General features: G+C 43.0%; 1 protein-coding gene across 1 annotated transcript in view; it reads right to left on the reverse strand.

The window, feature by feature from the left end:
- PIK3AP1 (phosphoinositide-3-kinase adaptor protein 1) overlaps positions 1-25,901 on the reverse strand; it is a 100,259-nt gene extending 74,358 nt beyond the window's left edge. The window contains 2 exon segments of the mRNA XM_044240227.1: positions 25,782-25,811; positions 25,814-25,901. Of these exon segments, the coding sequence (XP_044096162.1) occupies positions 25,782-25,811; positions 25,814-25,901 (118 nt within the window).
- Positions 25,902-26,897: the final 996 nt, after the last annotated feature.

The following is a 26,897-nucleotide window of genomic DNA, read 5'->3' on the forward strand; positions in this document are numbered from 1 at the left end:
ACACACACACTGGGATTTTTTTTTTCTTGGGGGGTAAGGGTTGTCTATGAAGGAATGACCTTCAGTTTTTCTAACTGAAAAGAGTCAAAATTAAACTAAAAAATATTGATTTTGTTTAATAATTAACAGCTTGACAGAGCTGATCGAACTGTATCTAAGTTTCCATTTTACTGGGACTTTTTCAGGAAACGTTAACTTTCTGTGTTGGAGCTGGAATCCAACACAAGCTGCCTTGTTAAGTCAGAGGTTGGAAGGCCAAGGGCACAAAATAAAGGAACTGGTTGAACCTTCCCAATCAAGCTGAAGTGGGCCTTTCCAACTGAGGTAAGGGAGGGTCACTCCAGGAAGTGAAAGGAAAGAAAGCTTCCCGGCAGTAAACAGGCCAGCCTCCTGCTTACATGGCCTCCAATGGGAGCACCGAGCCCAGCTCTAAAGGCGGCTTCTTTCTCCCCTCCGGGTCCCTAGCTGGAGCTGGGGAAGCACGAGGGCCAACCTGACACCAGACATAGCTGATGTCCAGGACAAAGAATTCCTGCCACTAGGGAGAAATGTTGGCTGGGCCGTCCCCCCCCACCCCACACTACACGTAAACATATTTACAGGCTTAGTAATTTTCTTCTCCACATCTCTGCCTCTTGCATTGCATTGATTGCCTTTGCATTGATCCCTCTTACCAACTGAAAAATCAATCAGATTTGGTTTCCTCGCAAATCGAAATGCTTGAAAACTGATACGCTGAAGCAAAACCTGGGCATTCTCACACTTCGACCCTCAGGTCAATGATCCATTAACCACCTGTCCCTGGTGAGTCACATTCCTACTCCCAGTTGTCCGCCTTTGTGTTAAGACAGCGTGGATGACACAATGTGATTTCAGGGGCCCTGTCCAGCCCTGACACTCTGGGTGACAACCCACCAGCCACGTGATCCTCTGACCTTCTGGAAACACCCTTCCCCAACAAGCGCAGTCTGGGTAAGTATGATACATAGCAGGAGGGCACACTTCCTGCCTCAGAATCACAGGCATGAGAGCAAAATACAGTTTTCACCGTGATTTTATATTTAACTACAGGAACCACTAGAAACCTAATCAACATTGGGATCAGAATAAAAAAAAAAATCTACCCAAGTGATTCACACTTCTCGGAGGAGAAGGCAGGAGTGTTTGCAAATCTCCTCATTTGCAAATGAGGACATTTGTGAACCAGGGTCATAAATTCAAATGGAGAAATTGTGGCTCTTTTAAAGCACAGTCAACATTCTATTACAACATTATATTTTAAAATAACAAAACTTATTTTTATAATACAAACGATGAAAGGTGGACGTCAAAAGGGGTTCCAACAAATAGAAAAATATTTCCCCATAATCCTTGCAGCCCTGTGTCCACCACTCCCGCCATGCCCCTCAGCCCCTGGGCCCCTCACTCCAGAAGCTCTCAGGGCACCAGACCCTGCTCTTTCTCACTTTTCCTCTCCACACACTGTAGGCCCTCTGTATGTTGTGTTTTGCAAATCCAATAGTCACAATATGGCTTATTTCCCCTTTGGTCAGGGTTCAACAATCTTCCAAACGTGGGGGTGGCAGACACAGGCCCCATGAGGGGCAGAGAAGAATGTTCGCTCATCTGAACTGGGCAAGGAGCACCTGGAAGGTTCTCATGCACTAAAACCTCCCCCACCTCCACATGCTACTAATAAAAACTTCATCTGAGTTATCACACTGGGGATAATGCAAATGTCCTGAGGAAAGGTTCAGCTTCAAGGTCATTCACACCTTAGTGAGAATTATTTTTAAATCTTAGATCATGATGTCTGAAACACACTAAAGAATCGTTTAGAGCAAAATTCTACTCAGTAAAAGATTTTTTAAAAATCATAGTGAACCTGTACTTGAATACTTACAGTGGCAAAGCGGCATTCTTGTCTACTTTACTAATGGGAATTTCAAATTATCTGGGAAAGCTCATCCTTATCTTCAGCCCGACCCCTGCACAGTCTTAATATTAAGATGATCGGCTGCAAGTAAAGGAAACCCCAACTCAAAAGCCTTCAGCAGATAAGGACCTTGATCTCTCAGAGCAGGAAGTCTTGCAGTCAGGGCAGATTTGAGGGCTGGCTGTCACAAGAGTTCATTGACACCATCAAGGCCCCAGGTTCTTCCCATTTCTCTATCCTATCATCCTGCCACATAAGCCTCATTCTCAAGTTGGAAGCACAACAGGTGCGGTGTCTGCAAGTTCACTCCAGCCACAAGGCCCAGAGGAAAAAGAAAGATTCCCCCAAGCATGGAATATAAACTCTTCCCTTCCCTCTGACCGCTCCAACCGCTATCACCTGTCACCGGGGGAATGCCATCCACTCACCGGCTCCGCTAATCATCCAGGGCGGAAGGATGTTGGAAATTCCACCATAATGTCCATCCCTCCTGCCTGCCAGCAACTTCCACCTCGAACAAACGTCTCCGTCACCTGGCAACTCAGAACACAGCTACCTCACTTGGTCTTTACTCTGTGAATGCACACATCTGGGTCCTAATCTCCTCTTCTTGTGAAGACAGCAGTCATCTTGGATTAGAGCTCATCCTACTGCCCTTACTTGAACATTAAATACTTCCTAAAAAGACCCTATCTCCAAAGGAATCATATTCTGAGCTACTAGGAGGCAGGATTTCAACAAATGAATTTGTAGGGGGGAGAAATAACTGAACCCCTAATAAACTTGATGTCTGTATTCGCCTCAAGGTTAGAGAAAAACTGGACAGGAAATCTAAAACCAGAGGCTCTGAAAATCTACTAGCCACTCCTCTGATGACGATCATTAGAGAAGAATCATTAATTCGGTTACCTTCTCATTTTGGAGAGAGGATTCTGACAAGGTTTGAGAGAATGCTGAAGAGAAAGATTGTTCTGGAAACCGGAGCGTTTCTCGTTGAGCAAAAAGAGGATCTCTACAAGGGTGTTTCCCCAGTCAGAATGGGTGACTTTGGATATGAAGGGAACTGCTAAGCAGAGTCATAGTAGAGCAGGAAAAAGGAAAAAGAGCCAGAAGTTTCTCAAAAGGCAAATTCAGTTATTTCCCAATTTTACTTAGAATCTGCACAGCAGCAACTGCAATCAGTACACTGAAAATTATCCTGAATGCCTATAGGCCAGATCAACTATACCTGTCTTCATTATTTGGGTCTGCAATTAGCCAGGTGGGCAGTGATAACTCGGCATTTTGCCCAGAGACCTGAAGATCCTGTTGTTACAGGTGGGATGAATGGAAAGCAACTGGTATGCTTTCTCAAGTTTATCCTCTTTAAAAAATATACACACATAATTACAGATCATAAATAAATAAATGGAGGGGGATACTCTTAGAGTAACTACACATAGATACTAAAGAGTTAAGTAGGTAGGCTGAAGAGTAAGACTCAAAGAAACAAATGCTAGTTTGTAATCAGGTTGGTTACTCACAGATCCATGACTGTTCCTTCTTAGATTAAATCGCTTAACTGAAGAGGCAAAAAAGCCTGCTTTCCAGGTAGATTTACAATTCTAATGCCTGAAAGCTTTAGGGTAACATGATGTGATTAACCTTTCCGCTATTTTTCCCCCTTCTTACTGCTATGTACACATACTCAAACACTGGAAATTGAGGCTAGAAGGTCTACAAAGGTCACTCAGCCCAGCTCTTGTATCTGGTGTTGGAATCACCTTTCCCACAACCAAATACCTACTTAAAACCAGTGGAACAGGCACATTGGAGCTTAACATGGCAAGAGCTGCCTTCTCTCCCAGGAAGATCTCCTCTAGGAAGAAACTGTCAAGGGAGAAGGGAAGCACCATTTTTTGTTCCATGTTCCAGTGTTGTCTTGCTTTAGTCACTATTATGAGATTAGTCTGTGACAAAATGATACCTGGGTGGGGAAAGAGCTGTGTAATCCCATCTTTCCCTCCCTCTCCCCTCATTAATGGATGCTTTTTAGCCACTTCACCAACTGACACCAAGCCTCACCTCAGGTCTCCAATCAAAACCTTAGCAGGATTTTACATAAACTGAAATTTACATTCAATCATCACCATAGCAACCATCACACAGCATTAGATACAACTTTTCCCTCTCTAATATAATCTTTTTTTTTCCAAGAGCTGCTTTTCTCTTCAGTTGCAAATCCGAGCTATTCAGAAAATAAACATTAAAAATCTATCTTGAAAAAGTACGTTTAAACCGACTGCAACAAGGTTCTAAGAACAGGCATTTGAAATGGTTTCTGGACACTAAGCACCATATGCTTTCTACCTCAACTGATGGTTGTACATTGAAGTGTCAGGGATGCAGCCCTAAGCTGAGAATTGTTAAAATCAAAACAAGGCTTCACTCATGTGACAATTATTCCTTGAAAGATGTCCCAAGATAAGAACTATGAGCTTTGGCAGAAAATTCTGCTATTTTCCAAAGAGACAAGTGTATCGTGTTTAAATAAAATGTTGTTTGGCTTGACTATTCAATGTGCAATTGGAAAATCTGAGATTTTTAGGATTCACATGTTGACTAGAGGAGATACTCAATTGGGAACGTGGTTCAAGGCCATGTAGGAGAATGCAAAGGTACTGGAGAGTAAGCTAGAGATAATAAGATAATCCCCACCCAAGAGGCCTATTTTTTTTTCTTATTCTAGAGTACAGTACCACAAAAAGCCCTGAATATTTGTAGATGTCAGAAATATATTTCAGATTTAGAAAAAGGTAAGAAAAGAGACCTTTCTAAAATTTTACTAAGACCAAAAAAAAAAAAAAAAAGTTTACTTATGACACTAGCTCCACTAACAAATTAGTGAGTATCCTTCCCATCAGGGGTATCCATCTTACTCTCTTACTACTTAGAGTCCCAGATGGTGGGCAAATCAGATGGACTGGCAGTCGAGACAGTAAAATTAAGTCCTTTTCCATGAGCCAAATAATTTGGTCTTATTTCTTTAAAGCCAAACCATAAGTATGATTCTACAATCATTCATTGACTTATTCATCAAATATTTATTGAGTATGAGATGCCAACAAATGCTGAGAACTCCACCTCATAAAGATGAGTGAGACTTTGTCCAGGACCTCAAGATCTTCAGTTTTCTAACTCCATTGTATGGCAGTCACTTTAAGCCAGCATGTCATGGAAATCTTAACACATTTTCTCAAAATGAACATTCAAGTTTGTAACTATATATGGGAGGTGATGCCCATCCCATGACTGTGCCACTCATTTTAATGACCCCAGCCTGGATACCAGAAATTAGGCTGATGGTTAATCGTTGTTTTGGTTTTTTTTCTGTTTTGTTTTGTTGTTGTTGTTGTTGTTGTTTTATTCATTTTAAGATTTCTGAAAATTCTGTGTCTTTTCTTGGATCTAAAAATGAGGCAACTTCGATACTTAGGAGATCTGGCTGAATTCTACCCCAAATGATAAAGAAGCCTCCCCCAAATGAACAGTCAGATGTGGGAGGCAAAGAAAGGCAGGTCTTTCTCATGTAATACCAATGACATAGCTAGTTAGGCAACCTGAGCAAGAGAGAAATAGGGATTTAACTTTCTTTCTTTTTTTAAAGATTTTATTTACTTATTTGACACATAGAGAGAGATCACAAGCAGACAGAGAAGCAAGCAGAGGCAGAGGGGGAAGCAGGATCCCCGCTGAACAGGGAGCCTGCTGCAGGGCTCATTCCCAGGACCCTGAGATCATGACCTGAGCTGAAGTCAGAGGCTTAACCCACTGAGCCACCCAGGTACCCCAGGAGTTAACTTTCAAATAGATGCTAAAATATTTTATATGCCCAGAAGTAAAAAATATTACATACTAAGATAAGGTGTGTAGGAAAAGTGCTAGAACAGAAATGGGATGCTGGTTTCATCTCAAATTTCAACTCCAGGGGAATGGGGATGGATGCCTAGAACCCTGAGTAAGGCCAATGCTGAGTCTGATCCCAGCTCAGTGAGAAAAATTACCTTGATCCATTAAGAAAGTCTGATCTGGGATCAGGCACTCTGCATGGTATATACGAAAACCATGGGAGGAGGAGCTTAGGCTGTGCTGAGGGAGGAGTGAGGAGATACATGCTACTTAACTACCTGGAAAACTATAAAGAAATAATAATAACTTAAAAATCCCAATGCATTCAAAGACCAATGAATGTGTCCGCAATCTTTTTGAAAAACTTCAAGGCACAACTGGCATAATTTAAGACAGAATGGGTACCTTCCATATGCCTGGCCAAGAGCCAACCAGATACACGCCGTATTAGAAAAGAATGTGCCGAGGAACACAAAAAAAGGAAAACCTAAATATGATTACAGAAATCAGAGATCAGAGCATTTGAGGTGACACCCTCTGACAGACCCACCATGTTGCCAAGTAACAAGACAAGCCACGAATAAGGTAAAAATCCTTTGGTGAGAGCTGAGGAACCCAGCCGATACATGCATTGCAACTGACACGGGAGTTCTTGGCTTTTCATTTGTTTTTGCTTTTTTGAAAGATCAGTAGGAAGATCACAACCTCCTCAACACAACCTCCTGGTAATGACGTAGATGTGTGGCTTTTGTGGTCAGAGGAAGCAAAGAATGTCATTTTGAGTATCTTAAGCTGCAGACTTACTGCTTTTGAAAAGTATAAATAAATATATCCACAAAAGCCACAAATTCAGCTTCTGAGCTATTTACGTCTTGATTTTTTTCAGAGTTTCTTAGATGACCGCGACATTGAATCTAAAATGATCCCCGTGTGGTTATCGAGTGGTCATTCCATGGTCATCAAACTTGAGATACACAAATCTATCACTGGTGTGAATTAAGCAACAAAAGGATACTCCCAGTCTCCCCCATTCTGTTCAGGTCCCTGCACCAAGGAGAAGCAGAATCTGCCAGGTTGTGGTTCAGCAAGAAAGGAGATGACCATCGTCACCTGCAAACATTCCCTGAGGCCTCTCCCCAAGTTAGACTGACGGCAAATGATAGGCCACACTGATGGGCCCCTTGCCATGGAAATAACTTCATCTCCCCCTGCCCAGTCAATCACAGATGAAATTTTCACACCTGACGTGTTCTAGGGATGAAAAGTTTTTCAAGCATTCCCTGTGCACCAGGCTCTGACCGAGATACAGGAGATAGTCCACCTGGACACACTTTGTTTTGCAGCTTGCTTTCTAGCTTAGCTTGTGAATACAACCATCATCTACTTAGTCTGCCTGTTCCCATCCTCAAGGCTTCACAGTCTTTGGATCATGTTCATATAAACATAATAATAACTCCAGGACAAAGGAAAAAGGTCAGCAATAAGAGAATACCTAATATGTTCACCAGGCAAAAGGACAGAAAAGAGACAAAACCAAGCTCTTAAATACTGGCTCTCCAAATTTCGATGTCTGAAGTAGGCCATGTAGAATCACTCAAGACATGTCAACAAGGAGTTAATAAACATGTGAAATTCATTTCATCTAGGAAAGAAGGTTAACAAAAAGCTGTTTAATACATTGGGGTGTACGAAGGTTTTTTCCAAAGGACAAAAAGCTTCTGCCATGAACAGCAACAAAAATTGAAGGAATACGTCAAAGGAACTGCCAATCAGCTGGGGCAAGATGGTAGAGAGTTTTTAACTGTCATATTAAGGAGTCAGGACTTTATCTTATCATCAAAGGCTCCCCCATTTGGGAACTACTGGAACTTCATCAAGATCTAAAGCTTTTGCACAGCAAAGGAAACAGTTAACAAAACCAAAAGACAACTGACAGAATGGGAGAAGATATTTGTAAACGAGATAAAGGGTTAGTATCCAAAATCTATAAAGAACTTATCAAACTCAACAGCCAAAGAACAAATAATCCAATCAAGAAATGGGCAGAGGACAGGAACAGACAAAGAAGACATCCAGATGGCCAACAGACACATGAAAAAGTGCTCCACATCACTCGGCATCAGGGTAATACAAATCAAAACCACAATGAGATATCACCTCACACCAGTCAGAATGGTTAAAATTAACAAGTCAGGAAATGACAGATGCTGGCGAGGATGCGGAGAAAGGGGAACCCTCCTACACTGTTGGTGGGAATGCAAGCTGGTGCAACCACTCTGGAAAACAGCACGAAGGTTCCTCAAAAAGTTGAAAATAGAGCTACTTTACGACCCAGCAATTGCACTACTGGGTATTTACCCTAAAGATACAAACGTAGTGATCCAAAGGGGCACGTGTACCCGAATGTTTATAGCAGCAATGTCCTCAATAGCCAAACGATGGAAAGAACCTAGATGTCCATCAACAGACGAATGGATAAAGAAGAGGTGGTGTATATATATATATATATATATATATACACACACATACACAATGGACTACTATGCAGCCATCAAAAGAAAGGAAATCTTACCATTTGCGACAACATGAATGGAACTAGAGGGTATTATGCTTAGCAAAATAAGTCAATCGGAGAAAGGCAACTATCATATGATCTCCCTGATATGAGGAAATCGAGAAGCAACATGGGGGGGTTGGGAGGTAGGAAAAGAATAAATGAAACAAGATGGGATTGGGAGGGAGACAAACCATAAGAGACTCTTAATCTCACAAAACAAACTGAGGGTGGCCAGGTTGGTGGGGGGTAGGGAGAGGGTGGTGGGGCTATGGAAACTGGGGAAAGTATGTGCTATGGTGAGTGCTATGAAGTGTGTAAACCTGGCGATTCACAGACCTGTACCCCTGGGGCTAATAATACTTTACATGTTAATTAAAAAAAAAAAGATTCCCCCATTTGGGTTTTTAGGAAAACCATTCTGGCATTTTGGTGGAGAGGTATGAAATGGAAACAAGAAGCCCAATTAATCTATGAACTAAGATAAAAGACTATCTGCAAAATAAAATGTACACAATAATCTACTTTATAAAAAATATATATGTGTATATATGTTGTAAATTCACGGGAAAGGATCATTTGATTGAAAAATCAAGCTGGAGAAAAGTACGTATACAATGGTTCTATCTATAATGAAAAAAGGCCCATGTGGGTTTGATAAGTTTATAAAAATGTTCTAAAAAAGATATACACCAAGCTGCTATGGCAGTTACCTCTACAGAAGCAAATGAAGATTTGGGGAAGTAGACAGAAATTTTTGCTTTTTCCTCTGTAGACTTCTGATTGTTAGAAACATGCTTTATAACAAACATGTATGATTTTTATCATTTTTAAGAGATTTCTAAAACTTAAAAAATAAATTGGGTAATGGGCATTAAGGGGGGCACACGATGGGCTGAGCACCAGGTATTATACGCAACTAATAAATTACTGAACACTACATTTGAAATGAAATATGTGCTAGTTGGCTAGTAGAATTTAAATAATTTTTAAAAAAGAAATATTTAAAAAAATTTAAAATAGGGGTGCCTGGGTGGCTCAGTGGGTTAAAGTCTCTGCCTTTGGCTCAGGTCATGATCCCAGGGTCCTGGGATCGAGTCCTATATCGGGCTCTGTGCTTGGCAGGAAGCCTGCTTCCCTTCCTCTCTCTCTCTGCCTGCCTCTCTGCCTACTTGTGATCTCTGTCTGTCAAGTAAATAAATAACATCTTTAACAAAAGTAACAACAAAAAAAAATGGGGGTGCCTGGGTGGCTCAGAGGGTTAAGCCTCTGCCTTTGGCTCGGGTATAATCCCAGGGTCCTGGGATTGAGCCCCACATCGAGCTCTCTGCTCAGCAGGGAGCCTGCTTCCTCCTCTCTCTCTGCCTACTTGTGATCTCTCTCTCTCTCTGTCAAACAAATAAATAAAATCTTTTTCAAAAAAATAATAAAATAAAATATGACCATAAAATAAAAGATACAGTTTCTGTGACAACAAATGATCAGGACTTAAAAGCAAAGCAGTGGCCATGAGAATAGAAAGTGGGGGAACAAACAGACGCTGACCCAGAGGCGAGGTGAGCCCGGCTGAGGCAGGCTGGGGAACGGGGGCAGATGGAGCACACCCCATGTGTCTCCAGTCATCCTCTCAGACACATTTCCTGAGAGTCCCCTGAGCTGCACATTTCCACCCACTTTACAGGTAACGAAGCGGAGCCTCTGAGAGCTCAGAGAGACTAGAACTCCCACCCACCTGGCGCCGACACTGATTTCCCTCTTAACCACCTTTCCTGCATACAAGTCCTCCTCTGATGCAGCAGGAAGGCACTAGGAAGCTAGCTCGGACAAGAGAGGCTGGGTCGTGAGGAGACTGGCAAGGCTAAATTGTGTGCCCAGTCCCGTTAAACAGTAAGTCCCAGGGGCACCTGCGTGGCTCAGTCGGGAGAGCATCTGACTCTTGATCTCAAGAGTTGGAAGTTCAAGCCCCATATTGGGTGTGAAGCCTACTTAAAAAAAAGGGGGGGGGAATAAATAGTAAATCCCAGATGCCCAAAGTGACCTTTAACAGATGACTTCCCACTGGCTGGCTTGGCTCAGGAGAATTCTTGGCAATAGGACTTATGTTTTCCTCAGATTCTGTAATGCCTTTCCAGCATCTGTTGGAGTACAAGCCCTCCCCAAATTCACCGTGCACTCAATAACTCTGTATTGATGGGAGGGCAGCAGGATAACCTGAAGCAAATGGTGAAACTCCATTTGAGTCCTTATTTAGATCATGAGTGCTCTGAAAGCATTTTTCCCCCTCAACAATTCAGCATGTAGGCAGTCAATGCATATTTGTGACAACTAATAATTGTGACCCCACTGAGAGAGTAATTTAATCATCGTAACACTCCTTCAGCTAAAAAGAGACTGTTAAAATCTGTGCTCCAGCACTTCAACCAAACAGCCAACCAAGCAAAGAGTACTTACTGAGATCCCTGTGTGCCCACATGGTGCTAGGCACAATGGAGAATCATATGGAATGAGAGTCATGGGATCTACTCCTAAGGAATTTACTGGTGGCAGAAGCAAGCTGAAATTCAAGAAGTGATTAGATAAATGAGCATGACTTCTGGATGTCCTAGCAAATGAGTCCCACAGGAATCCAGAGAAAGGGGAAAACAAGGATACTAGAATCTAAGGAAAAGCAACTTGGGCCATGGGGTAAAGAAGAGAGAAAAAAAAAAGACAGGGCTTCCCCCTGCCCCACACCCCCTTCTAGGAACAAAATGGCACTCTACAGTATCCATAAGAGCACCCACAGCTTTCAAGTTATTCACTCCCCAGCACGACGTGGCTGCTGGCCAGGACTATTTCAGACCCTGACCACATCTCTGTATGTCTGTGTGCCAGGAAGCTACTGCAAATTTAGGAACAACCCCACCCCACCCCAACACCCCTTAGCATTTCCACTCTCTGTTCAAGAGGCAAGAAGGCACATCTCGGTCTTTGCTCATTCCAGCCAGCCACCATCCCCACCCACAGCAGAGATGAGGCCTTTTATAAACAGACCACCTGAGATCTCTAGGGGGCGTAACTACTCATAGTAAAGGCGGGTTGGTGATAAGAGTCAGAGAACAAGAAGAGAACAAGAAGTCGGAGGATACTAGCGCTTGACTCCATCTCAGTACAACTCAGTACAACACTCATAAGAGCCTATGGAAGAAAATGTATGGAGATTTCATCTGCACATCAGGTTGTAATAGGGGTCCCATTTCTCCTTTAAGTAGAATCTATTTACATTTGGCTCTACACAAAACCGACTCTGGGGAAAAGCCTGCCTCAGCAACTAGGGTAGGCTCTCAATGAAGGAATAAGCGAACAAAAAGGAGAAACAAATCTATAATAAATACAGAAAGCAAACTGATGGTGGCCAGAGGGCAGGGGTTAGAGGGTGGAGAAAATGGGTGAAGGAAAGTGCCTTCCAGTTATGGGAGGAAGAAGTCACAGGGAAGAAGGGCACAGCATTGGGAATAGAGTCAATGGTACCATAATAACGTTGTATGGTGACAGATGACAGCTACATTTTTGGTGAGCACGGATGACAGACTTGTCCAATTACTAGGCCCTACACCTGAAACTAATGCTACCTGGTGTGTCAACTGTGCTTTAATTAAAAACAAACACACACCTAGGGTCGGTCTTTTAGTGGGGCGGAACCATCTCTCCAAATGTCATTTTGGTCATATTGCTGCCCCAAGAGCAAAAAGCTGAGACAAAAGGCACAAAGCTCTTTATATTGACATTGAAATGCCTTAGCCCGCTGATTCAAGTTGATCTTTATAATCCTTTTCCTCCACTGTCCCTCCCCAACCACTTCTTAGCCCAAATTCAAACACATCCTATGCTTATACCCCTCTGCCTTGTGCATAGAGTTCCCTCATCCTAGGATTTAGTCCCTCCTGTTCTCACGAATTCCTCCTCAGAACCAACAGTCTATTTCAGTGCCATCTCTTCCATCAAGTTTTCAACTAATCACCTGCTGAAAGTGCTTCCTTACTTTCGAACGTCCGCATACAGACATCTTTACATCTTTCATTCCTGTGTCCTGAATTCATGCACTAAGCTACTTGCCTCTGGATCTGCCTGCTTTCCACCCTCCAGAATGTCCCTTCTTCTCTATTCCCACTGCCTCTGTTCAGCTCAGGCCCACATCCCCTCTCCCCTGGAAGCTGCCCTCTTTTCCTGCCCAGTCTCTAGCCTCCAGCCCTGCCCACAGAGCTGCCAGACTGAACTTACTAGAAGATGAATTCCAATCATGTCAGACACCAACATTCAGCCCATCAATGTCTCCCCATGGTCTTCAGAGCAAAGTTTCAGATGTTTAGATAAATATGAGCATTTTCAGCATCTGATCTCCCCTCCAGCCCTTCCCCAGAAAGCTCTAGACCAGTGGTTGTCAAACTTTAGTACCCACCAGAATCATTAGCATTCATACATGTTCCTAGTCCATTCCACCCAGATATTCTGGCTCATTGGGTCACAGGGAGGGCCGAGGTACATGAATATAAACAAATAATGTGGGGTTCAAATATATGGGGAACACAAGTATTTATAAAAACATGAGGTTCAAAATGTTTGGTTCTGCATCAAAACCAAAAACATATGGTTCTGACACAGGTATTCGGAGAACCACACTTTGAGAGCACCTGAAGAAGACACGGTGCACATGGGGCTGGAAACAAATCATTTTTGAGAAGCCACCAACCTGGAAAAGGCTAGAAGTTGGGGAGCAAACCTGAAGTCCCATGTGCCACTGGGAAAAGAGCAGTGTCTCTGTGTCTCATGAGCAGAAAGAGATGACAAAAGTCTCTCTTATGAGTGAAGGTTAGAGGAGATGATCCCTGGAAAATGGTCAGCACAGCACTTAGCACAACTGGCAGATGCTGGAGAAAAACAGTAAAAAGCAGCATAGTCCAGGGCCCGGTGTGTCACTGACAGTGCCTCTGGTCTGGAAGGGACTTCAGGGAATACTTCTTCAGCATCTTTGGCAGATTTTATCCAACTGTAGCCTGAAGCCTTCCAGGGACAGGGCCTCTGGGCACTACCTCCTCGGTCAGCCCACTCCATCCTTACATCCACCCAGGCATTAACCTTCTTCCTTCAGTCTAACAGAATTCTGCTTGTCAGTCACTGCCATCCATGAATCCTTATCTGCCTCTGGAACATCACCAAACACCTTCCTCCTTTCCACATAACTGTCATTCAGACATTTGAAGGTCGCCATCTTGGCCTGGCGTTTTCTTCTTGGGGGGAGACGATAAACGGCAGTGGCTAGAACTCTGAGTTCAGTGCTAGAGGCCTGGGCTTTTGTCCCTAACTGGCTGGGTATCCCTGGGCAAGTCATTTGACAGTGCTGAGCCTCACTCTCACTGTTTCCCCCAATACTGTCATTCTGGGACGACACATCCCTGCTTACTCCTACCCCTCAGGCACAAGGATGATCCCAGCTGCCTCAGGGCAGGTTTTTTGGTTTTTGGTTTTGGGGTTTTTTTTAAGATTTTTATTTATTTATCTGACAGAGAGAGACCAAGCAGGCAGAGAGGCAGGCAGAGAGAGAGAGAGAGGAGGAAGCAGGCTCCTTGACAAGCAGAGAACCCGATGCGGGACTCGATCCCAGGACCCTGAGATCATGACCTGAGCCGAAGGCAGAGGCTTAACCCACTGAGCCACCCAGGTGTCAGGGCAGTTTTTTAAATGTTGCTCCGCAAGAACACACCAGTGGGGACGCCTGGGTGGCTCAGTTGGTTGGACGACTGCCTTTGGCTGAGGTCATGATCCTGGAGTCCTGGGATCAAGTCCCACATCGGACTCCCAGCTCCATGGGGAGTCTGCTTCTCTCTCTGACCTTCTCCTCGCTCATGCTCTCTCTCACTGTCTCTCTCTTCAAATAAATAAAATTTAAAAAAAAAAAAAAAAAAGAATACGACAGTGGTCTGAATGGAAGCTGCCAAGCTTTTAGAAACCCCACCATCCAGACTATCAGTATGGACCATTCAGAGTCTTCCAATCCCCTGGCCACAGTTAACTGGCCTAGAGTTAGGCACCCAGCCCAAATTCAACGAATTAGACCCTACTGTGGGGATTTTTAAATTTTGGACCACAGAGAATAAATAGCAGTTCCTCTTCAGAGTTGGGACTGGAAAGAGTAAGGTAGGACAGCTCCTAGGGGGTAGAATTCTCCTTGGAGGACTCAGAAAATAATGTCCTAGGGCCCCTGGGTGGCTCAGTCGGTTGAGTGTCCAACTTTTGATTTCTGCTCAGGTCCTAATCTCAGAGCCATCAGATCAAGCCCTGTATCCGGCTCCACACTGGGGGTGAACCCGCCTAAGATCCTCTTTCTCCCTCTGCCCCGCCCCCCACCCCTGTGCACGCACCCATGCTCTCGCTCACATGCGCTCTGTCTAAGAGAAAAAAAGAAAGAGAAAATGACACCAATATACAGAGAGACACAGGAAGGAGAGGTGAAGAGGTAATGCAGAGTTCAAGTCCTTAGTTCTAGGTTATTTCTGAGGACCAACTGCACTCCTGACCTTCCTCTTTGTTAATTTCCCTTTTGTCCAACTTGGGGTTCTCTCCTTACAAACAAGTCTAGAGTAATACCCACACCTTTCTAAGTTGGCCTTAAACGAAGAGAGTTCTGGCTTATCTGTTCCCTCTATATACCAGCCCCCCCAACCTAACTCTCCACACACCCACCTTCTGCCAACAGCTACTCCAGATGGGTAACACAGAGTCTGTGTATAATACAAGAAGCTGCCGCTTCGTCCAGTCTGACCACTATCCAGAAGGGCAGTTCAAGACTGCATCTTAAAGCAGTCGTGACACCTTGCAGATTCACAAAGAGCATATGGCCACCTCAAACCCCCAGCTCTTTTTCCTGGAAACCAGTAATCCAGGACTTTCTCTCTCTGCCATGCTACAATGGAATAATCCAGTTTGTTTTCTAGTAGGGGTGGAAATGGTGGGAGAGATGAGGTTTGGGACCTAATTGCAAATAAACTGTTAGACATCATGCATTGGCTTGGGGCCAGTGTTCACACCAACCAAGACTGTTGTGACTTAAGATTCTTTCATCAATAGTAAAGGTTCCCAACTAGTCTAGCAATGGAATGGGTTACAAATGTGCCAGAATATTCATTCCCTCAGTTATCTGCTTGGTGGAACAAAGCTTGTTAGGGGCTTCTAACCGACAGCCTTATCATCTTCCCAGTATTCCTATCTCAAGTCTCCATAGCTATGGTAACATAGAAAATTCAATTTTTCATAACATAAAAGTATTTACTAACAAAATGATCATTTACAAAATTGGTCTCCACTTAAACATCTCTGCTTGCTTAATCATGGTGTATATTCTCATCCATTAAGTCATGTTTTTATTGCTTGTTCTCATTCAGATTTAGGATTTCTCTACTACAAACCATGAATGCAATGTGATTTGCTTGTATCAGGTTATTCAAGATTTTGCAAAAGATGCAGAAATTTATGAGGTTGATGAAAGTATTGTTGGAAAACTGAATCACATGTAAAGCCACTGCCCATGGGTAAGGGTACCAACTGACAGGAAAAGTCCACAGGAATGCTGCCTAATAATCAAAAGTGAATTTTAAGAATACATAATGACTGAGAGGATACTTTGAAAATGGTAAAAGTCAATCATATTTCAATACAACTGTTTTTATTTTTCTTTTAAGATTTTATTTATTTATTTGACAGAGAGAGATCACAAGTAGGCAGAGAGGAGGAAGCAGGCTTCCTGCTGAGTAGAGAGCCCGATGTGAGGCTCGATCCAGGACCCTAGGATCATGACCTGAGCCAAAGGCAGAGGCTTTAACCCACTGAGCCACCCAGGCACCCCAATACAACCGTTTTTAAAAAGTCAAATATGAACTAAGGAAGGTTATCTTGTGCTAGCGTCAAACTGTCAGAAAATTATATTTGACCTCTCTTATATAAAACCCAGCAACAGCTGGTTCAGTCTTTGTGTGGCTTAATAATTAGCATATAGCTGAACTTACAATCAAAACTGTGTCATATGATCAAATTAACTTACTTTCTTAATGTTTAGTTTTGCTTTCCAAAATAAAGCCCAATTTTTAAATTTTTATTTATTTACTTTTTTTTTAAGTATTTACTACAAAATTTTGACCTTTGCTTAAGAATTTCCACTTTGGAAACAGTTAACAAAACCAAAGACAACTGACAGAATGGGAGAAGATATCTGTAAACAACATATCAGATAAAGGGTTAATATCCAAAATCTATAAAGAACTTATCAAACTCAACAGCCAAAGAACAAATAATCCAATCAAGAAATGGGCAGAGGACAGGAACAGACATTTCTGCAAAGAAGACATCCAGATAGCAAACAGACACATGAAAAAGTGCTTCACATCACTCAGCCTCAGGGAAATACACATCAAAACCACAATGAGATACCAACTCATACCAGTCAGAATGGCTAAAATTAACAAGTCAAGAAATGACAGATGCTGGCGAGGATGCAGAGAAAGGGGAACCCTCCTACACTTTTGGTGGGAATGCAAGCTGGTACAACCACTCTGGAAAACAGCGTGGAGGTTCCTCAAAAAATTGAAAATAGAGCTACTTTACGACCCAGCAATTTACCCTACCCAAAGTAGGGTAAATACTACTGGGTATTTACCCTAAATATACAAATGTAGTGATCCGAAGGAGCACGTGCACCCAAATGTTTATAGCAGCAATGTCCACAATAGACAAACTATGGAAAGAACCTAGATGTCCATCAACAGATGAATGGATAAAGAATAAGTGGTGTGTGTGTGTATATATATATATATATATACACACAATGGAATACTATGCAGCCATCAAAAGAAATGAAATCTTGCCATTTGCTATGATGTGGATGGAACTAGAGGGTATTATGCTTAGCGAAATAAGTCAATCAGAGAAAGACAACTATCATATGATCTCCCTGATACGAGAAAGTGGAGATGCAATGTGGGGGATTTGGTGGGTAGGAAAAGAATAAATGAAACAAGATGGGATCAGGAGGGAGACAAATCATAAGAGATTCTTAATCTCACAAAACAAACAGGGTTGCCGGGGGAGAGGGGGGTAGGGAGAGGGTGGTTGGGTTTGGACATTGGGAGGGTATGTGCTGTGGTGAGTGCTGTGAAGTGTGTAAACCTGGTGATTCACAGACCCGTACCCCTGGGGCTAATAATACATTATATGTTTATTTAAAAAAAAGAATATCCACTTTGGGGGCACCTGGGTGGCTCGGTGGGTTAAAGCCTCTGCCTTCAGCTCAAGTTATGATCTCAGGGTCCTGGGATCGAGCCCCATATTGGGCTCTCTGTTCAGCAGGGAGCCTGCTTCCCCTTCTCTCTCTCTCTGCCTGCCTCTCTGCCTACTTGTGATCTCTGTCCATCAAATAAATAAATAAAATCTTAAAAAAAAAAAAGAATATCCATTTTGACCTTTTCCCAACATCACCTGTCTTCGGATTATGAACTAAACTCCTGTCATTGCCATCACTGCAACTTTCCTCGATGGCTCCTTGCCCCTTCCCACCATAGAAACAGAAAAGTCTCACCCCTCTGCCTCCCACGGGACAGGCCTTCAAAACTCGGAAGGCAGTTTCCATGGCTCCAGTGAAACTTCTTTTCTCCACAAACTTATTTCCTTTAAAGGCTTATCATGTGACAGAATTTGAAATTCTCGCCTTCACTCCGTTCAGTCATTTCACAGTTTCCTGAGGGTCTGATACATGAGCAGCACTGCCAGGCACTGGGTATCCCCACTCTACTGAGGGGGGACGGTAATGGATGGATGGACAGATGAATATCTGTACGTGCCTTCCATTAAAACAGTAAACACGCCTCCAGGGAAGCTGACTAACACAGGATAGATGAATAGCCTCTTCTCCGACCCTAGTCCTTCTGTTCATAAACCTTCTTGTGGCATTTACTGTTTTTGGAAGGTGACATTGCTCTGTCGACCACGTTTAGCTCACCTCCAACTAAAACCACTACATCTTCTTACAAATGCTACTCTTAAAATATTTATTCCTTCGCTCTGTTTTGCACAACTGTTCAATTATTTTCTTGAACCCTGTGCTGAATTTTATATTAATCCTTACTAATTTCCAACTTATCTTTAGCCCACCCTTCTAACCAACACACATTTAGATGAAGTAGAACCCCTAACATCACTGCTGTCTTCAAATTTAAGGAAAGAAACAAAACGCTCATTTTAAAACGGAGTGCTTGAATAAAGCTACTGTAGAATTTTAGACAGTCTAACCATTACTCGGAGAAAAATGACTAACCTGCCTGAAAGCCATGGTTTCCTGGGCTCTGTGTTATCATTAGGCAACCATACGCATAGCTTTTTTTTTATTTTATTTTTTAAAGTCAGGAAAAGAGAGAGGAGTGGGTAGGAGCCGACGGAGAGGGAGAGGGAATCTTAAGCACGTCCCACACCCAGTGCAGAGCCCAACGCGAGGCTCAGTCTCAGGACCCTGAGATCATGATCTGAGATGAAATAAAAAAGCTTGGGGCACCTGGGTGGCTCAGTGGGTTGAGCCTCTTCCTTCGGCTCGGGTCATGATCTCATGGTCCTGGGATCGAGCCCCGCATCAGGCTCTCTGCTCAGCGGGGGGCCTGCTTCCCCCTCTCTCTCTCTGCCTGGCTCTCTGCTCACTTGTGATCTCTCTCTCTCTCTGTGTCAAATAAATAAATAAAATCTTAAAAAAAAAAAAAAGCTTAACTGACTGAGCCACACGAGTCTCCTACCAACTGCATAACTTCTGCCATCATTGGAAGACACAGCCTTCCTTCTCTTTTCCAAGGTGGACGCTCAGGAAACTCATTCTTTGCTCAGGAAGCTCATTCTTTCCGTAATGGATGCATTGAGGAACTATCAAAGAAGCACTCAAGATATCTCAGGTCCCCTTTTTATTCAAAAGGAGCTCTCAGACTTCTGCCTCATAACGCTGGACATACCTGGCATTAGGTAATTAATGGGACAAACAGTGGTTTAATGGCCCTCTCCTAAACACAGACTCTTTGCAAGGGCAGGAATCAAGTTCACTTTTTCATCACATCAGGACCTTGCAGAGTGCAACCCCCATGACAACCACTCCATAAACTCAATAAATATTTTTAAATATAAACATAAATTAAGTCTCATTTCTGCCACTAACTGTGTAACATTAGTAAGTCCTCGAATTCCTCTGGGTCCCTCTTCGTTCATTTTAAAGTAAAGGGAATAGGTCAGATCATTCCAAAGTTTCCTTTTTCTAATATTAATATTCTATATTTTGATCCTGTGAACTCAGAGGCTCTCTGTCCCTATTCTCTCATCAGAGATTCTTATTTCCAGAGTATGAACAATTTATAACCACATGAACCCCCAGCCCATAAAAGGGCCTGGGGTGAAATGATGCTGAATGAAGGGTTTCTACAAACCCTGGGACTCTGATTTCCAAGTGAATACAAAACAAAAGTAAACATTCAGGCAGCCAAATGAGTGCACAATTCTTTCAGTATTAACATTTTTCCTGAAAAACTTCTAACACAGAAACACTTCACAATTACAGCCGGAGACCTCTGGCGACACAGAGAAATGCTTTGAGAAATGATATTCACAAAGTTCTAGAAAATGAAAGGGGAAATCTGTTCCATAACAAGTAACAGGTTGACTTTATTAGGAATGCTAAATCTGTATCCTGCACAAGAAATGTTTCCCCACATTTTACATGCTCAAAAAAAGAAAAAAAAAGGGGGGGGGTCAGCAGCTAGCATGAATATTCTTCTGTCTGCTAGCTTTGATGGGTGTCTGACTTTCTGCAAGCTTTAACTACAATTATGGCCTCAGACATTAGCTGTACATGTAAAAGGAAACTTATTTAGTCCACTTTTAAAATTAGAGCACTTTCATTTCATCATCAGCCTCCCCTCTACTTCCTGTGTTATCAGATGTTCGAGAGAGAGCCAGCAGGCTGTTTGTGAAACTGGCAACTTGGCAGACAAAATATGTATGTTCAACCAGCATTCTTTTAAACAAGAAGCTGGTATGAGTCTAGCCCTGTAAGAGCGATAGGGAAGATACACATACGCAGAAGGCATAAACCCAGAAAAAAAAGTACCAAGGAATTTCCAAAATGACTAAGCCAAATCTAGAGGTCTCTTTTGAACTCTTCAGATATCTTCACTTTGATGATCTCCTTTAAAGAGGACACATCCAATTTAATCTCTGCTATGGAGGGACACCCCATACCCCCTCACGGAGCAAACGATTCTGATTGTTAGTTTCTATAACAGTGTACTGATTCTTTTGGGGAACAGGATGTCATACATGGTCTGTTTTTACATATGGACCCAATAAAAAAGATGTACTCTATCAACCCTGTCTTGCTTTGAATCAGCTTCAAGTTTCTCTGTAGCTACATCCCTACTACATGATGCAAGACAAACCTGCTCTAGGGAAATGGTTGATGATCCAAATGACACCAGTAGCACAGGCGTCTAAGAAGGATACTCATGAGAGGGATAGCTTCCTCTCTAACAGAAGCATTCAAAAGTAAGTAAGATGGGGGACCTGGGTGGCTCAGTGGGTGAAAGCCTCTGCCTTTGGCTCAAGTCATGATCTCAGGGTCCTGGGATCGAGCCTCGAGTCGGGCTCTCTGCTCAGCCAGGAACCTGCTTCTCCATCTCTCTCTGTCTGCCTCTCTGTCTACCTGTGATCTCTGTCTGTCAAATAAGTAAACAAAATCTTTAAAAAAAAAAAAAGTAAGTTTCCCTACCAAGAGTAAGGAAAATAGACAACCATCCATGAAAGCACTCATGCATGCAGACATCCATCCAACCCCCATGAACTGAGTGATAGGGAATTGATATTCTATTTGTCATGCATAAGATATCAGCAGTGTTTTCTTTAAAAACATAAACACAGTGAAACTAAAATAGCTTCCAAGTGCTTTTTCCCCCACAGAAAAGGCAATTTTATCAATTAGATTTTGCTCATTTCTTGGGTGTCTTGGAAAACCAATCAACCACTGTTTGCCTAAACTATAGCAAAATAGCTAAAACAGGAAGTCTTCCTCTCAAAAGTCCATATGACAAGCCTCCCGTGGTTCCAGTAATTTCTCCAACAGGCAGATAGAGTCATGTATAGCATAAATCATCCTACTTCCTTGGTCATCTCGGACACACTCTCAGTCATGTGAATGGCAGTGGAAACTAAATTGAAAAGCTGTCAAAACATCCTGTAATAATCGGGAAATTAACAGACCTATTTTGTCACGCATATTTGCCTCCATTTCCCCCTCCCGCCCCATTATTTTCCTATAGAGCCACATTCATAAATCCACACATGGACCATAATAAGCAGTATGTGTAAAATATTAAATACATGCATTTTTTCATTCCCACAGCATCATGTTATATTCTCCTAAGACTCAACTTGGAGTAACGTCCATAAAACTGAAAGCTATTATGATGTCGTTTAAGGTTCTGCCTAAAATTCTACTGTGAAGGACAACTTGTTAGCTGAAATAAAACCTTGATGGAATTTTGAAAACTGTCCAAGACCAAGCAATGCAAAGTAAGCCACGTTCAACAACACACAGTGGAAACACATGGATTTCATTGGCTGTAAAAGTCTCAGATGTTAACCTGCAGTCGCCCCGGCTTTTTATTTTTTTATTTTTATTTTATTTTTAATTTTTTCCAAGTCAGGTTTATTAAGGTATAATTTACACACAGTAAAATTCATACTTTTGGTATACACAGTTCTGTGAGTTTTTTTTTTTTTAAAGATTTTATTTATTTATTTGACAGAGAGAAATCACAAGTAGGCAGAGAGGCAGGCAGAGAGAGAGAGAGGGAAGCAGGCTCCCTGCTGAGCAGAGAGCCCGATGCGGGACTCGATCCCAGGACTCTGAGATCATGACCTGAGCCGAAGGCAGCAGCTTAACCCACTGAGCCACCCAGGCGCCCCCACAGTTCTGTGAGTTTTAACAAAGGTACATAGTCATGGAACTACCACTGCAATCAAGGTATAGAGTATTTCTATCAACCTGAGAGTTCTCTCTTTTTTCTTTTTTATTAACATACAATGTATTATTTGTTTCAAGGGTACAGGTCTGTGATTCATCAGTCTTACACAATTCACAGCACTGACCATAGCACATACCTCACAGGTTTTTGAAAAGGATAAGAACAGATATAGGGTGACTCGTCCAAGTGATGTGCCCAAGGAGGCAAAAGCAGTTAGTGTCAGAGTCTGTGAAATATACACCCATGTTTTCTTACTTCTCATCATAAAGACAGTATGTAGCACCCTAAGAGGACATCAATCCAGATTTGATTTGACAAGTGTAAAAATATGACTCAATGATAAGCAGCAGGCTTTAGCCCATATGGAGTGAGTGAAGGTGCAGATATCACAACAGTAAACAAACCAATGCCCTATCTCTCCCCCTTACCCAGAAGATCAGTCCCATGACGCTGAGAAAAAGGCCAAGGAGTTCATATAAACGAATTTAACCTGAATTCAACCTACTTGGATTAGCTGGGTACAAACCCAACTCCTTCCTCTGGATCCTGGAATTCCCCACAACTCCATCATTTCTCTCCTTTAAAATTCCTAACTGAAAGTAAAACACGAACATAGTAGATAAAGGGAAACGACAGAGAAACGTCTAAGACAAAAAGCCTTCCATCCACCCAAAAGCAACTACTATCAAAAATTTCTTAAAAAAAAAAAAAATTTTCTTGGGGCACCTGGGTGGCTCAGCGGATTAAGCCTCTGCCTTCGGTTCAGGTCATGATCTCAGGGTCTTGGGATTGAGCCCCACTTCAGACTCTCTGCTCAGGAGGGAGCCTGCTCCCTCCTTTCTCTCTGCCTGCCTCTCTGCCTACTTGTGACCTCTCTGTCAAATAAATAAATAAAAGGTCTTTAAAAAAAAAATTTCTTGGGGCACCTGGGTGGCTCAGTGGGTTAAGCCTCTGCCTTTGGCTCAGATCGTGGTCTCGGGGTCCTGGGTTCGAGCCCCACATCGGGCTCTCTGCTCAGCAGGGAGCCTGTTTCCCCCACTCTCTGCCTGCTTGTGATCTCTCTCTTTCTCTATCAAATAAATAAATAAATAAAATCTTCTTTAAAAAAATTTCTTGTGTATCCTTCCAAGAAAAAAAGCTCTCTGTGCATATATTGGTATAAATGTAACTTTTTAAAATTATATATCTACAAACACCCTGGTTTGATTGTCTTTATTTAGGTAGCCAGGAATTCAGTCTCACTGGTCCGGATGATAACCTGGTCATTTCAAGGACAGAAATCTGTTGTTAATCAAAGCTAATGCTGTCTCAACTGACACTGAACTTCTAGAGCCTGGGAATACAGCTAAACAGCTAACAAAATATAGAAAGGGAAGAAAGGAAATAAAAAGATAAAGAGGTATTATATATAGGCCAGCACCTGGCAGAAAGATGTTCATTCAAAACTTTCTAAATGACTTATTGACCAAATACATGAATGAACGGAAAAACCAGGATAGGCATATTGTTAACACACATGACATTCAACGTATTAAATTTTAACTGATAGGGTTCCAATTCTCCGAAAAGTAAGCACCGTTCTTGATCTACACTGTCCAGTACGGTAGCCACTGGCCACAGCTGGCTGTTGAACATTTGCAGTGTGTTCTCGAAGTGTAAACTACGTATCAGATTTCAAAGACTTGGTATTAAAAAAAAATAAAAGATGTAAAATATCTCATTGATACTATTCATATTGATTATATGTTGAAATGACAATATTTTAGATATATTGGCTTAAGTAAGCCATATTAGGGGCACCTGGGTGGCTCAGTGGGTTAAGCCTCTGCCTTCAGCTCAGGTCATGGTCTCAGGGTCCTGGGATTGAGTGCCACATCAGGCTCTCTGCTTGGTGGGGAGCTTGTTTCCCTCTCTCTGCCTGCCTCTCTGCCTACTTGTGATCTCTCTCTCTCTGTCAAATAAATAAATAAAATCTTTTTAAAAAAAGAAAAAGAAAAAAAGTAAGCCATATTATTAAAATTTCTTTTTACTTTTTTCTTTTTCTGCAGCTACAAGAAAACCTTAAATTCCACCTGTGGCTCACATTGTACCTTTTTTGGACAGCACTGCTCTAGAACGTAGCCCCCATTACAGCAGTGACTACATCTCTCTTTTCCTTGCTCTATCCCAGGACAGGACGTTGGAAATAGTAGATGCCCAGGGAATATATATCAGATGAAAAGCTGGTTGTGGTATATAGATAAGGCCATGAGTAGGCCTTGGACTGGATAGCAGAAGGTCCTTGTCCTGACCTTTTATGGACAAGCAGCTGCATGACTTTGGATAAGTCACTGTACCTGCCTAGGCCTTGTTTTCCTCATCTTTAAAATGGGCATAAAAATAAGATCTTCCTTACAGGGAAAGTGCATGGACCAAATGAAAGAATGTCTACAGAAAAGGGTAAAACCTGTGTCAGGTTCCTCCTGAGTTCTAGTATTTTCTACCACCAACAGTCCCAGAAGAAGCAAGATCAAAAACATACTGAAATAACAGGGTAAGAAAGTAACCAGAGAAATTCCTATATCTAGTATTTCCATCCCAGCATGTGATAGAAAAATCAAGACAAAGACAGGTGTGAAGGATATTTTCCCAGAAGAGGAAACTTGAACATTCATCACTCCCTCTTCACTGCATCTCACCAACCAACCAACCACAGCTGACAAAGGGACTTGCAGATACCTTCCTCCAGGGGCCACAGGAAAGCTAATGAACTGGGAGAAGGCAGCCTCCTCCGGGGCCTCTGACGAAGCTGCAGGGCGGCCAATTGTACCGCGCCACCTGGGGCTCACGGCTCTGTGGGAAGATTCATAATCGTGGGGACCTCAGAGGCCTCAGGGGGGGAAAGTTCCATGGGCCCCCACGTCGACTCGCCCTTGTTAGTTGTTTAAGGCGCAGCTCCCAGGGTGAACTTACCTTATTCTACAGGGCGGGCAGGGCACCTGGCAAGGGAAACCCAAAGGACCCTGGGACACGCTGTGACTTTTTAGCGAACAGCAGGGTGGATGTCAGTCAGCTACCGCAGCCGGGCACCTTCTTCCCCGAGTCAAAGATTATTGCGGAAAGGGAATGAGGGTACTGGAGAAAGTCTCCTTGCAGGGGGACATTTAGGGAGGCTTCAGGAGCCCACTGCAGAGTGGTTAAGCCACAGCAGAGAAAGAGCAGATCCAAACACCCACAGCCTTTAGGCAGGAGAGCAGCAGAACAAAATTAGTCGGATTCAAGAGGCCAAAGGTCAGATTCTCCCCTCAGCCTCTGCAGGGAACCACAGAAGCCCCAGAAGTGAATGACTTACCATCAGTATGGCCACCGCACGAAGGAGAGAGGGAGGGTGCAGTGACTTCCCCTTTGCTACAAGGGTCTGACCCTCCCCCCTTCTCTGAGGGCTGCTCCCTGTGACGTGGAAGCGAGTCATGCATGTGGCCAAGCTCCAAGCCCCTGGGACCTCTGCCCCGTGACCCGCCTCATCACAGGGGCCTCAGCTGCCGCCTGCTCCTCTAAGCAGAAGGCTGAGGAACAGGGCACCAGGCAAAGAGCAGAGCCCCCAGAACACGGCTGTGCCTCAGAAGCAACGGGCAAGGCCTGTGGAAATTCACCTTCCTGGGACTAACCCCCTGAGAGTCTGGTTCAGTACATCTGGGGCAGGAGCCCACTCACCGGCCCTTGAAACAAAGTGGTCTAGAGAACTCAGGGAAGCTTCCTCATCCCTGATACTGCTTCTTCCATGAGCTTTCTTCATCCCTCCTGTCTCCCCATGGAAAACAAGGGCAGTGAAAGGAGACTTAGGAGCAAGCAAGGCAACGTGGAGAGCATTCTAGAGTCTGAAGGCCCTCAGTTCCAAAGAGAGCTGTTCCCGTCTTTGTGCAAGTCATTTACACTCTCTGAACCTTAGTTTTCTCGTCTGAGAAATGGCAATAAAACTATCCACCCACGCAGGGTCGTGGCAGGGGAGAGGAGGAGAATAAATGCACATAAAGTGCCCTCGGCGTTACTCCTAATAACTGTCAAAAAAGCATTTCTCCACATGTGTATCTCTATGAGAAAAACTGTACCTGTAAATAATGGACTTAATCAGGCATAAAGGGAAAGAAAAAAAATTAAAGCACAACAACAAAAACCTGTAGTAAGAGAGGCCACAGATTCAGGTCACAGGGAGACGGGGATTCAGGTCATAGGGAGACAGGTAGGAAGACACCCAGAGCAGTGATGCCGCTCTGTCTCCAGGAGTCTACAGAGAGAGGAGCAAGGAAATCCATAGACCCACAAAGATTTAGGCACAGAGCTGCAGGAAGATATGTTGCAACATTATTTGTAAAAGGGGAAAATTGAAGAATAATCTATAGGTATTTTTAAAAACCTTTTTAAACATTATGATGAACATACGTTTACTTCATTTCAGAAAAACAATATT

The sequence above is a fragment of the Neovison vison genome, chromosome 2 (genome assembly GCF_020171115.1).
Source record: "Neovison vison isolate M4711 chromosome 2, ASM_NN_V1, whole genome shotgun sequence".
Classification (NCBI taxonomy): Eukaryota; Metazoa; Chordata; class Mammalia; order Carnivora; family Mustelidae; genus Neogale; species Neogale vison.